Here is a 14,457-nt window from a genome sequence, read left to right as displayed (position 1 = left end):
TTATGAAAAGAATTAAAAGAGAGATGATCATGCTTAGTGACCTTGGAAAGGATGAAATGGTATGAAGAAGGGAGAGACAGAATGATGATTGATACGCTTTTCAGGAGAAAATTTTAAAGACAGTTTTTTTCCCCCCATCTCTTATGTTATTAGGTATAATTTCTATTAATAAAAATGAGGATGCCAGTTTTGTCATTTATTAAGAGAGAAAGGTAATCTGAGGTCTTCATCTAGTTTTTATGATACCATTCTGTAACTTTTCTTTTTGTGGTTTACCTTGGAATACTGATTATAGCTTGGTAGAAACTTCATAGCAGTGGCTCACATCTTCTCTTTATCCTAAATTGTATTTTGAGTTTGACTAAATTTGCCACTCTAATGATCTTAAAGGAAAATTAAAATAGATGGTATCTGTTTTAAAAACCAATAATTCTACCAATCATTACTTCTTTTACCTGTATTGAGTAGATTCTAGGTTCCTGGCCTTTCTTTCCCCAGGAGCTGAGAAGTTAAGATGGCCAAACTTATCATATCTTTAGAGTTGGTATTACTTAGTGGGATTCCCTTCCTGTGCCTGCCCCTACAACCTGGAATATCATTACAGGTTTGAGGATGCATTTCTGCTACTCTTGGTATATAGTTGAAAAAGAGATTAGATTTGGAGTCTTACCTCCTCCAGGCCACCCATCAAAAGAAGTGCTTCCTACCTAAATCTGGCTGGGAAATCAGGGGTTTTCTTTCTCTTAGGCTCCTTTATGATTCTTTTTTAGACCTTGTGTACTCTTAGTAATGCTGGTCTGGGTCTACTGCACATTTATTTAGTTTGGCATGGCTGTGTAGGCAATGTGCTGGGAGATGGGAAAGTTAGAGAGCAGTGTCTCAAGTTTTTATATTGTCACTTTTAATTTTAGAGAATGTTTCTTATGAAATCTGATTCATCAAAAAAGTTTTTCTTTCTGTTTATTTTTGCTGGCATTTTAATGGTACTTGTAATAACCCAGGTGCCTTTCCAGAGGTCTGAGTTGCTTGACTGGGATGACTTACTCATTCCTTTGTTTGTTCCTCCCCTCTTCTTTTGGTAGGTCGAGCTGATCCAGAGTGTATGCTGGGCCACTTGCTGAGAATACTCTTCAAGAATGATGATTTCATGAATGCAGTAGGTTTGCTTCTTACTTTTCTCCAGAGATTATCATCAGTGGATGCTATACCTTTATTGTTTGTAAATAGTTTGTTTTCTCTTGAGGTCTTGACAAAGTTGGGAATAGTGTGGGTAGATTTTGTTTGTTTGTTTGTTTGTTTGGTATTGGTTCAACAAGCTAAGAGTCGTCATGGATTTCTTTCTTACCAAAGTCCTGGTCATGGCCAAGGTGTTTTCTCTTTGGTGTGTATTTTCATTGTTTGAATATGGCAAGGACTCCCAAGGCATCTGTACTCATCCTAGGGCAAGATGATTTTGAGTTTGGGAATATAGACGTTTTCTTGAATTTCTGAATAGAAAACTTAGAGTGATGTATGTATGAGGCATGATTCTGCACTGACACTGTGGTGTGTGCATTGGGCATGTGGAGGGAGACAAAAGTACCTTCTCTAACTCAGGGCTGTTGAGAAATAAATGAGGTGGGGGGAATATATATAGCATTCACAGGGCCTGAGATAGTAATTATTCGGTAAGTTGTAGCTGTTAGGTTTGTTTTTGGAGGCCGAATTGCATGATCCTTGAGAGCATGGGCTTTGGGGTCCATGTTTTGGGTTTAAATGGAACTTCACTGTTCACTGACAGTTTGATCTTGAGGCAACTTAAGCCTCTCCAAACTTCATTTTCTCCAAGCTTTATTTTCCTAATCTATAAAATAGGGATGATCTTCCCTTTAAAATATTTTTGTAACCTTTGAATGAAATGAGTCATGAAAAGTGCCGTGCTCGCTTCGGCAGCACATATGCTAAAAAAAAAAAAAAAAAAAAAGTGCTTAGCACAGAACTTGGTACATGAGGGCTCAGTAAGTACTATTATTATTATCTGTACTGTATTAACTATTATTTTCTGTATTGTATTAACTCCAATTTATTTCTTGATCACCAGTGTCTCTTCTCTGCTTCTCTGGAAATGTTGAGCTGTCCTCTAGATATCCCCACTTGGATATTCCCCACAGGCACCTTGAATTCCACCTGTCTAATTGTGTGCTGCTGTATAGTCTGTTTCTCTTGTTCTCTAGCTCAGTAATGATGTCCTTGTCTAGCCAGCTAGACAACTTTATTTTTCCAAGTTCCTTATTCAGTTAAACTTACAGGTCTTATCATTCCTTTTCATTTAACTTCATAAATCCCTCCATTTCTTTATGTCCTTGTTGCCAGACCTTAGTTTAGCCACTACCATCTCTCTCTTGGTGATCCTAATAACCTCTTAATTGATTTCTCATCTTGTCTTGTTCTCTTCCAACCTATTCTTCACTTTATAGCCCAGAAATTTTTCTAAAATGCAAAAAGTGATCATGGCATCCTCTTGCTTGTAATCTATTAGTGGTTTCCCATTGGCCTCAAGATGAATTTTAAATTCCTCGGTTTATAAACCCAATCTTTCTGGCTTTTGTTCTTTTTAATTTTAAATTCTTGCCCTTTGTCTCGCCTCTCCTCCCCACTCTTCCTTAGCTACTCCTACTTGTCCTTTACATTCTAGCTTGAAATCCCTCCCCCTCTAAGCCTTTCTCTGATTCCTCTGCAGGGGTTGTGTGACCTCCTACAGACTTCTGTAGCATCGTATACTCATGATATTTGTTTTTCCAACTGTCACTTCTGTTGGATTATGAACCCTTTGATGGTGGGACTGCATCTTATTCACTGTTGTATACCCAGCACGGAATACAGTGCCACTTAGTAGTAGAAATTCAATAATATTTGAGTACTAGAAGGAAGTTTTTTTTTTAATTTTTTTTTTTAACGTTTATTTATTTTTGAGACAGAGAGAGACACAGCATGAACGGGGGAGGGGCAGAGAGAGAGGGAGACACAGAATCGGAAGCAAGCTCCAGGCTCTGAGCCATCAGCCCAGAGCCCGACGCGGGGCTCGAACTCGCGGACCGCGAGATCGTGACCTGAGCTGAAGTCGGACGCTCAACCGACTGAGCCACCCAGGCGCCCCTAGAAGGAAGTTTTATTAACGCATTTATATATGTTTATAATTTGTATATAATATTAAATGTATTTATAGTAGAAGTACAAAATTCAAGTTTTTCATTAACTATTGTCAAGAATCTGGAGGGGGTTGGTTGTCTTGCCCTGCTTTATCCTTCTGAAAAAGTGTATGTAAGAATAGGGGTTAAAAAAAGAATAGGGAGTGATTTCTTCTGGATACTCTTTTTTGAGAGAGAGCGCATGTGCCCAAGTGGGGGAGTGGCAGAGGGTGAGGGAGAGAGGGAGAATCTTAAGCAGGCTCCATACCCAGCTTGGAGCCTGACATTGCCTCCATCTCAGGACCATGAGATCATGACCTGATTTGAAATCAGGAGTCAGATGCTTAACTGACTGACTGAGCCACCCAGGCCCCCCTTCTTGATATTCTTTGAGCTTTAATTTCTGTGGTTGCTGATTTGTTCTTTTGGGAGGATTTGACATTAAAGCTGCAGAAGAAATATATGATCCCATCATGGCTCAGTGGGTTATAATAATTAAGGGTTTAATTAGTAATTGTTAGGTATAATCTTCTTAAATACCTCTTAGGGAAGTGATGGGAATGTATTGAGTTTATTAGACTTCATTAATTTGCCTGGGTTGAATTTCAGATGAAAAGTATTCCTCTGTTTTTTTACAGCTGGTGAATGCATATGTGATGACAAGCCGAGAGCCCCCTTTGAACACTGCAGCTTGCAGACTTCTATTGGACATCATGCCAGGGCTGGAAACTGCTGTTGTCTTTCAAGAAAAGGTACTTACTAAGAAGAAAAGTCATTTTATTTTTAAATTGAATGTTGATCTGTTTGATTTGTCTTTGTTAAGATAATTGTTACACATTTTTATGACAATAATATGTTATAGAAATATAAGAAATCAATAAAAATATAAGAGTAATTGTTTTCATGAGTACTTACTGCTTAGGTGCTATAGTATATCTTAAGTCTTAAGATTGTATGTTAATTGTATGTTTATTAAATTATTATTTAATAATATACAATTATTATATTGTATATAATAATATACAATTGTATATTATTTGTATATTGTATACAATATACAAATTGTATATAATAATATACAATTATTAAAATTGTATGTTTATTTATTTTTGAGACAGAGAGAGACAGAGCATGAATGGGGGAGAGTCAGAGAGAGAGGGAGACACAGAATCTGAAGCAGGCTCTAGGCTCTGAGCTGTCAGCACAGAGCCCGACGCGGGGCTCGAACTCACGGACTGTGAGATCGTGACCTGAGCCGAAGTCGGACGCTTAACCGACTGAGCCACCCAGGCGCCCCCCAAATTTTTTTTTTAATGTTTATTTTGAGAGAGATAGAACACAAGTCCGGGAGGGGCAGAGGGAAAGGGAGACACAGAATCTGTAACAGTCTCCAGACTGAGCTGTCAGCAGAGCCTGACGTGTGGCTCGAACCCATGAACCGTGACATCATGACCTGAGCCGAAGCCAGATGCTTAACTGACTGAGCCATCTAGGCGCCCTGGTTAAGATTGTATGGTTTTAGAACGGATTTATGATATTATCCAAACTCTTATTCTTCATGAGTTGTCTTCCTTAGTGAGGAAGGACTTTTCTACTTTGAGGAAACCCATTCTATTCTTGTGGTATTTATTATTTTTAATTTTTTTGGGGTAGTATTTAATATTTTGTTAATATTTGAAGATCTGTTTTGTGCTGTGTCTTATGGTGGGTGTTGATAATACTTTTGTCAGCAAGATGGAAGATTTCACATAATGTATTTGGGAGGGCACATACAAATAAACTGATAATTTCAAATAAGGATAAGTACTATGAAGACCAGAAAATGGTAATTTGATAGTGACTGTGATAGTGAGTGTGTGTGTATACTTCAAATGTCAAAAATTTGTTGCTCTGTTTTTAGAAGTAATACAGATATTTTGTTCTCAGCATTAAGAATTTGCAGTGTGAATTGGGTATGTCACATAATTTTCTTTTTCTCAAAGATATTAAAATTTAATGTTCTGAAACAATCTGGAGGTCTTAGTGTAGTTAAATGTAGAAACCAAATGAAAGATCTGGAAATAGATTTTCATTTAACTTCTTTAAAAGTTTATTTTTCTTTTTTTGAGAGAGTGTGTGTGCAAGCGGGGAGGGGCAGAGAGAGGGAGAGAGAATCCCAAGTAGGCTCTGTGCTGACAACTCTGACATGGGGCTTGAATTCACAAATGGTGAGATCATGACCTGAGGCAGATCAAGAGTTGGACACTTAACTGACTGAGCCACTCAAGTTCCCCATCATTTAACTTTTAAGGAAATTGTTACGCAATTGTATCACATAAGGTATCTTAGAGAATAGCATTGTAATTAATGTTGTGATTTGCACATTGTATACAGACAAGTTTTAAAAATCTCCAATTAGTTATGATTGTGGGAGACCAAAAACATCTATATACTTCTCAGAAATATTTTAATATGCATTTTTTATTAAATGTTTATTTATTTTGAGAGAGAGAACATGTGTGTGACCAGGGGAGGGGCAGAGAGGAAGAGGGAGAGAGAGAATCCCAAGCAGTCTCCGAGCTGTAAGCACGGAGCCTGAGTGGGGGTGGGGGTGGGGCTCGAGCTCGATCCCACAAACCATGAGATTGACCTGAGCTGAAAGCAAGAGTTGGGCACTTAACCAGCTGAGCCATCCAGCTGCCCCTTAATATGCATTCTTTTGAAAACCAAGATGACAAATGAAGCATTTATAGCAGTGTATTTGTATATGCAAGATTTGTAGAAGACCATAGATGATTTTACTGTGCTTTGTAAAAGTGTCCTGGTTGTCATTGTAGGAAAGTCATCTCTGGTTCTTTATAGTTGCATCATTGTATATTTAGAATGAAGTAAATACCCTTTGGATGTCAGAAACACTGAGGGATTTTTTTGAGTAATAAAATTTGTTTCATAATAACTCATTTCTGGTGAGAGAAGTGAATTATTAAAGCAAAATCACATGTTAGATAGGAAATAACCTAGCCTTGAATCCAGTGTCCTAGAGCACAGATTACAAACTTCTTTGAGATTGTGAGGCCTTAATGTTGGATTACATGATGATCTTTATCCTTCAGAAGTATCCTATGCAAATTTTTTGGTGTGAACCAATATTTTACTTTAAAATACAATTATAACTTGTAAATTAATGAGTTAGAGATCATTATTTTTGGAAAGATGGGCTACTGGTGTTTTACAAAGCTCTGGTTCAGACTCTGCTTTACAGCAGTATTTCTTAAACTTTGTGAACTGTAGTAACATGTTTTTACATTGCAACCCAGTACATACAGTAAGTATATGAAAAAAGTTTTTTGAACATTGTTTACTCTTTGTGTGATACATTCTGATATTTCACTAAATTGATTCTATTTTAGCCACTATTTTTTTAAAAAAGTTGCTTATTTGTACTTTCAGAGATAGTGAAATAGCTTTACATTTTATTTACAATTATTTGACTGTAGTTTTCTTCATTATATTAAGCGTGTTACAGAACTGAGCACTTTAATATTATTTATGTAATAGGTTTTTCTTTCTTTTTTTTTTTTTTAACATTTATTCATTTTTTTGAGAGACAGCACAAGCACAGGGGAGGGGCAGAGAGAGGGGGAGACACAGAATCCAAAGCAGGCTCCAGGCTTTGAGCTGTCAGCACAGAGCCCGATGTGGGACTCGAACTCATGAAACGGAAGATCATGACCTGAGCCGAAGTTGGATGCTCAACCGACTGAGCCACCCACCCAGGCGCCCTGGTTTTTCTTTTCTTTTAAGAGAGAGCGCATGTGAGGTCATGTACACATGCAGGCAGGGGAGAGACAGAGGGAGAGGGAAAGAGAATCTTAAACAGGCTCCATGCTCAGTGTGGAGCCCAATGTGGGGCCTGATACCGTGATACTGGGATCATGACCTGAGCCAAAATCAAGAGTTGAATGTTCAACCCACTGAGCTACCAAGGTGTTCCTGTACTAGGTTTTTCCTATGGTTAAGTTTGTCAGTGTTAAGTCAGGTCAGGACTTTTAGGGACTTTTTTAAAAAAGTTTTTAAATTTTTATTAAAAAATTTTTTTTAATGTTTATTTTTGAGAGAGAGACAACGCAAGCAGGGGAGGGGCAGAGAGAGAGGGGGAGACACAGAATCCGAAGCAGGCTTCAGGCTCTGAGCTGTTAGCACAGAGCCTGATGCAGGGCTTGAACCCATGGACCACCAGATCATGACCTGAGCTGAAGTTGGATGATTAATGGACTGAGCCACCCAGGTGCCTCTAGGGACTTATTTTTTAAGTATTGTTTTGATGTTTTTCTCTTTGAGGTTGTCCTTAAATTATTGGAGGTGGGAGGGATAAAATCAGAGAGACTGAGGTCTCAGAAAGTATAATCTGTAAGTGAGTGTTTCTCAGATTTTATATTCTGGAACATTAAGATTCCTCTAAAATGTTAATAGGTGCTTTATGAAAAAAGTGTCCATGAGATCATTTAATAGGTAGATGGCTACCATTTATAAAGTGCTAGCCCTGTGCTAAGCATTTGTTTTGCATCATGTATTAGTCCTCACAGCATCCTGTGAGGTAGGAAGAAAACCATGAATATATGACCTTTCAGAAGCTGAGAGGGAAAAAAAATGGTTTTAAGAAAGAAGGGAGGAGACCCAGATCTATCCAGGATAACTTGGAAACTTTCCTATTGCATGCACATACAGATTCCAGGTAAATTGCAATAAACTCTTAGAGAAATCCCTAGGTGCCAGAGGTAACTGTAAAAACAAAGTGGTAGTTGAGGACAGGAGATAAAACCTTGGCTGAACAGTTGGAACTGGGACCTCGACCCCTGTGTAAAACCAGTACTCCCAAAGGACCTTCAATGAAACAGTGCAAAAGAGAAGTATCTGCCTACTGCCATGGAAGGTGACTGGTTTCTCAGTCTGTGACTCCACTCTGATGGCAGGGGGTGAGTGTGTGGGGTAGGGGAGGATAAATCTCTGAGACACTCTGGGCACAACCTTTATTTTGGTGTATGTTTGAAATTTCTGCCATATGAATAGGAACCCCAAAGTCAAGAAATTAACAACAAAATAATTGTCCTGAACTAACCATATTCCTTGAGTGTCTGACAAAAGCAAATGTAAAATTACTCTTGGGGAAAGCTCTCATAATCCAGGCTATAATGGATTTCAGAGAACAGCAATTTCCAGGTGAAGTGAGTTCACAAAAACATTACAAAATACACCAGGAAATAATTTTTCAGGATTAGGAATTAACAATAAAAATAAAGAGAAGAATCAAATAGAACAGATATCTGAAAGATATTAGGAAGTCCCTTTTAAATGACTGGATGTGTTTTCTTTTTGGATTTTTCATTACTAGTGTATAGAAATGCAACCGATGGGGCACCTGGGTGGCTCATTTAGTTGAGTGTCCGACTTTGGCTCAGGGATCTCACGGCTTGTGTATTCGAGCCCCATGTTGGACTTTGTGCTGACAGCTCAGAGCCTGGAGCCTGCTTTGGATCCTATGTCTCCCTCTCTCTCTGCCCCTTCCCTGCTCATGCTCTCTCAAAAGTAAACATTAAAAAAAAAAGAGAAATGTAACTGATTTTGTATGCTGTAACTTTGTTGAATTCATTTATTCTAACATTGTATGTGGAATCTTAGAAGTTTTCTACATAAAATATCATGTCATCTGTGAATAGAGATAATTTTATTTCTTCTTTTCCAACATAAATGCCTTTAATTTCTTTTTCTTGTCCAGTTCTGGCTAGAACTTACTGTGTTGAATAGAAGTAGTGAAAGCAGACATCTTTGTCTTGTTCTTTTTTTCCTAAAATTGTTTTTAGTGCTTATTTTTGAGAGAGAGCATGTGTGCGCTCATGAGCAGGGGAAGGGCAGAGAGAGAGGGAGACAGAATCTGAAGCAGGCTCCAGGCTCTGAGCTGTCAGCACAGAGCTGGACACCCATGGACCTCAGTCAAAGTCAGATGCTTAATCAGCTGAGCCACTCAGGCGCCTCTGTCTTGTTCTTGATGTTAGGGAGAAAGTCTGTTAGTCTTTTTGATTGTTGAGTATAATGTTGAGTGTGGGTGGATTTTCCATAACTGGCTTTTATGATATTAAGGAGGTTTCCTTCTGTTCCTAATTTATTAAGTATTTTAATGAAAGTGTGTTGATTTTTGGCAGATTCTTTTTGTATCAATTGAGATGGTCAGATGGTTTTCCATTAATTCACAGTAATTTCACACTCATTTTATTGTGTGTAGTTTGGTGTACTAGATTGGTTTTTGTATGTTGAACTATGCTTGCATTCCTGGATAAATCCATTCATTGATCATGGTGTATAATCCTTTTACTGTGCTGCTGTGGTATTTTATTGAGGTTTTTTTGTATCAGTATTCATAAGGGATATTGTTCTATAGTTTTCTTAGAGTCTCTTTGGCATCAGGATAACGCTGGCCTAATGGAATGAGTTTGAAGTGTTCCCTTATTTTTTGGAAGAGTTTGAGAAAGATTGGTATTCTTTAAATGTTTAGTGTACAATTCACCAATGAATTCATCTGGTCCTGAGTTTTTCTATTTTGGGAGATTTTTGATGACTGATTCAGTCTCCTTACTACTTAGGTCTTAATCAGTTTGTCTTTATGAATCAGTTTTGGTAGATTGTGTATCTAGGAATTTGTCCATTTTGTCATCTTACCTAAGTTATTCATTTTGTTGGTATATAATTGTTTATAGTGTTTTATATGTTTTTTTTTATTTCTGCAAGATTGGTAGTAAGATTGGTACAAACTTTTGTTTGTATTTTTAAATTTTATTTGTTTTTTAAGTTTGTTTATTTTGAGGAGGAGAGAGAAAGAGAGTGGGAGGAGCAGAGAGAGAGGGAGAGAGAGAATCCCAAGCAGGCTCTACACTGTCAGCACAGAGCCTGATGTGGGGCTTGAACTCCTGAACCTTGAGATCATGACCTGAGCTGAAACTTAAGAGTTGGATGCCTAACTGACTGAGCCACCCAGGCATTCCTCTCTTTCAGTTTTGAGAGTAATGTGAGTCTTTTTTATTTTTATTTTTAAAATTTCTTTGGGTCTTGTTCAAGATTTGTCAATATTGTTGGATCTTTTCAAAGAAACAACTTTTGGTTTCATTTTCTGTATTTTTCTATTTGCTGTTTTACTTATCTTCACTCTAATCTTTATTATTTGCTTCTATTACCTTTGGGTTTTGTTTGCTCTTTTTCTAGTTCCTTAAAGTGTACAGTTAGGTTATTAGGGATTTGAGATCCATCTTTTTTTTAATTGTATGTATGTTTGCAGCCATGAATTTCCCTCTTAGCAATGCTTGTGACACCTCCCACAAATTTTGGTATGCATTCATCTCAAGGTATTTCTAATTTCCCTGTGACTTCTTTGACCCCTGGGTTATTTAAAAGTGTATTAATTTCCACATATGAATTGTCCAGTTTTCCTTAGGTTGTTGATTTCTTATTTAATTTCAATGTGATTGGAAAAAATTCTTTGTAAGAGTTTATTCTTCTTAATTTATTAACCCTGTTGTTGTTTAACATGGTCTATCCTGGAAAATGATCCATGTGTACTTAAGAAGAATGTATATTCTGGTCTTGTTGGGTGGAGTATTCTCTGTGTGTCTGTTAGGTGTAATTGGTTTATAGTGTTCAACTCTTATGTTTCCTTACTGATCTTCTGTTTGGTTGTTCTATCTATTATTGAAAGTGGGGGTACAGAATTTCTGTTTGGGATAATAAGTTTTGGAAAAACAGTGGTGATGGTTATGCAACATTGTAAATGTACTTAATCACTCTGAATTGTACACTTAAGAATGGTTTAAAAGGTTCAAAATTATTGGATATGTAAAAAAAAAAAAAAAAAAAAAAAAGAATCTAAATTCTTAACAAAAGTCCAAGACCATGGGAGAAAAATGGCCATTTGGGAAAGGAAACAGAGAGCTAGTGTGTATAAAGTTTACAGTTATTGAATTTAAAAATATAGTAGATGAATTAGAGTGAAGTTTAGACACAGCTGAAGATAGAACCGTGATACCATGATCTGAGCTGAAACAAAGAGTCAGACACTTAACCGACTGAGCCACCTAGGCACTTCTCATGTCAATATATTTTTTTGAAAAAATTTTTTAATGTTTTCATTAATTTTTTTTTTTTGAGAGAGAGAGAGAATGAACAGGGGAGGGGCAGAGAGAGAGAGGGAGACACAGAATCTGAAGCAGTCTCCAGGTTCTGAGCTGTCAGCACAGAGCTGGACACGGGTCTTGAACTCACCAGCTGTGGGATCATGACCTCAGCCGAAGTTGAAGCTCAACTGATTGAGTCACCCAGGAACCCCTCATGTCAATATTTTAAAACAAAATTTCTCAGCATGTGTTTTTCAGAGTGTTAATTTTTTGAAAAGAGGTTAAAATGTTTAGAAATATATGGGATAATGACTCCATGACCTTAGGGAAGAATTTAAGATACAAAATGCACAAAATTTAAAAGAAAATACTGTTAAGTATGATTACATAAAAATTATGAGCTTGTGTTTATCATAAAACACTTGTAAAAGCTGTGTATTTCACAGAAATGGAAGCCTAAATGGTCAACAGGAATGAAAAAATGCTGAACCTCATTAATAATGATGAATTCAAATTATATGCAGTGCTGTTTTTATACCCACCAGACTACAGAAGGTGAAAAGTATGACTGTGGTCAAGTGTTGACAGAGATGTAGAAAAAAAGTATTCACTGTTGGTGGAAATGTGAATTGTTGCAGTCACTTTGGAAAATAGCCTGGCATTCTCTGGTAAAGTTGAGCATGCACATATCCTACATCCATGATGCAGTTTTTTTTTTTTTTTTTTTTTAATTATTTTTGAGAAAGAGAGAGTGTGCGCATGTGAGGGAGGGGCAGAGATAGAGGAGGATAGAGGATTCGAAACTGCCTCTGTGCTGACAGTAGATAGCTTGATGCGGGGCTCGAACTCACAGACTGTGAGATCATGACCTGAGCCAAAGTTGGACACTTAACCAACTGAGCCACTTAGGCGCCCCTGTTTAGTAGTTTATTTTTTTTTAAATGTTTATTTACTTTTGAGAGAGAGAGAGAGAGAGAGAGAGAGAGAGAGACAGACAGTGCAAGCAGGGGAGGGGCAGAGAGAGAGGGAGACATAGAATCTGAAGCAGGCTGCAGGTTCTGTGCTGTTAGCACTTGGTGTTCGAACTCATGAACTGTGAGATCATGACCTGAGCTGGAGTCAGATGCTTAACTGACTCAGCCACCCAGGTGCCCCCTGATTTAGTAGTTCTGATCCTAGATGTCTGCTCTGTGGATAGCTATGGATAGGCTTGCACAAAAATAGTTGTTTTTTTTCTGGTTTTTTTTTTTTAGTTTTTTATTTAAAGATTTTTTTTTTATGTTTATTTTTGAGAGTGAGAGCACGAGTAGGGGAGGGGCAGAGAGAGAGGGAGACACAGAATCTGAAGCAGGCTCCAGACTCTGAGCTGTCAGCACAGAGCCCTCTTGTGGGGCTCAGACTCACAGAGTTGTGGTTTTTAAGCCAACAAAATAGCGGCAAAATACGGAGGTGAAGAACATCTGGAGGTCAACTGCCTGGGATCAGACCCCAGCTCTTTCACTTACGTTACTTAACCTTATTGTGACTCAGTTTCCTTTTCAGTAAATACTTACCTAATCACGTAAGGTTGATAGAAGTTAATAAGTAATTGTGTCTAAAGTCTGTCTTATGTTGAATGCTATTTGTGACAATTACATGTAGTAATATAGGTGAATGTAAAGAACATAATGGTGAATAATAACTTGCAGGAAAATGCAGTATCATGTGGTTTATATAGTTCAAAGCATATAACTTTAACAAGTTTAATGAGAAAATTGTTAAAATTTAGTAACATGGGTACCTTTTGGGAAGAGAGGACACAGGTGGTATAAGGAAGAACACATGGAAGATCTCAAGTAGATCGTGGGTGATTTTCATTTTCTTTGATTGGACTATACATGTTTTTTTAATTAAAAAATTGTTTTTAACGTTTAATTTATTTTTGAGAGAGAGAGAGAGAGAGCGTGGCAAGAAGGAGCAGAGAGAGAGGGAGACACAGAATCCAAAGCAGGCTCCAGGCTCTGAGCTATCAGCACAGAGCCCGATGCGGGACTCAAATCCACAAACCATGAGATCATGACCTGAGCTGAAGTCAGGTGCTTAACTGACTGAGCCACTCAGTTGCCCCTGGAGTATGCATGTTTATGTGTACTATTTCATAAAAAAAACTAATGAAAAATGAGTTTGGGATATGTGGTGTTAAGTACTTTGATGGATGACTTCTCATTAGTAATGTTAATTGTGCATTGTGAACTTCAAAGAATATAGAAGTTTTAGTGCTTCCCACTTGGTCATAGAATATTTTGGGTCTCAAACATCTAAGGTAAGACTGTTATGTGATTATTGATCTTTAGCTTGAATTTCAGTGGCTAGATAGGAATCTATTTCACAGATGTACAGATACTTTAATCCACTTAGACACTTTACTTGCATTTTTAAATTTATGAGCAGCATTGAAATATCTTATTAAGAGATTCTTTCATAAGACTAAAATCTTTGCTTATGTCTTTAATTATGAAAATGGTCTTTGCTGAATTGTACTATTTAATTTCCTTTACTATAGGAGGGAATTGTTGAGAATCTTTTCAAATGGGCCCGAGAGGCTGATCAGCCATTGAGGACGTATTCTACTGGACTGTTAGGAGGTGCTATGGAGAATCAAGACATTGCTGCCAACTATAGAGATGAGAATTCACAGCTGGTAAGGACTATGTTAGAATTACTTTTTGTATAAGGTGGGAGAGTATTCACAAGTTCTTTCCTTACTACCTGAACTCGAAAAGGTAGATCTTATTCATTATATGGTACTGGAATATAGCTATAATTTTGACATTTCAAGATAACTTTTTTTTTTTTAAAGTCTGTGTATTCTGAGAGAAAGAGCGAGCTGGGGAGGGGCAGAGAGGGAGAGAGAGAATCCCATGCGGGCTCTATGCTGTCTGTGCAGAGCCCGATGCGGGGCTTGATCTCACAGACTGTGAGATCATGACCTGAGCCAAGATCAAGAGTTGGACGCTTAACTGACTGAGCCACCCAGGCACCCCTCAAAATTACTTTTCATAATAGTTTTGATTTTACTTTTTTTAACTTGAAAATAGCCATTTTTCATCTTATCAAGGATCATATCCCAACATTTGGATTATGAAAATTTTCAAACATACAGCAAAATAGAA

General features: G+C 37.5%; 1 protein-coding gene across 14 annotated transcripts in view; it reads left to right on the top strand.

The window, feature by feature from the left end:
- Positions 1–14,457, top strand: part of DCAF1 (DDB1 and CUL4 associated factor 1) — an 89,542-nt gene that overhangs the window by 23,380 nt on the left and 51,705 nt on the right. For 12 of the 14 annotated variants that reach the window (XR_006214806.1, XR_006214805.1, XR_006214804.1 and 9 more), the window contains exons 4-6: positions 1,083–1,156; positions 3,806–3,919; positions 13,848–13,985. Coding sequence is in view for 9 of the 14 variants with exons in the window: in XM_042979039.1 (XP_042834973.1) it covers positions 1,083–1,156; positions 3,806–3,919; positions 13,848–13,985 (326 nt within the window). In the remaining 5 variants the exon portion in view is untranslated. The remainder of the gene's footprint in view (positions 1–1,082; positions 1,157–3,805; positions 3,920–13,847; positions 13,986–14,457) is intronic. The other 2 variants (XM_042979040.1, XM_015537478.2) reach the window with 1 other exon arrangement.

This window comes from Panthera tigris, chromosome A2, assembly GCF_018350195.1.
Source record: "Panthera tigris isolate Pti1 chromosome A2, P.tigris_Pti1_mat1.1, whole genome shotgun sequence".
In the NCBI taxonomy this organism is placed as follows: Eukaryota; Metazoa; Chordata; class Mammalia; order Carnivora; family Felidae; genus Panthera; species Panthera tigris.
This window is presented reverse-complemented; position numbering and strand designations above follow the sequence as displayed.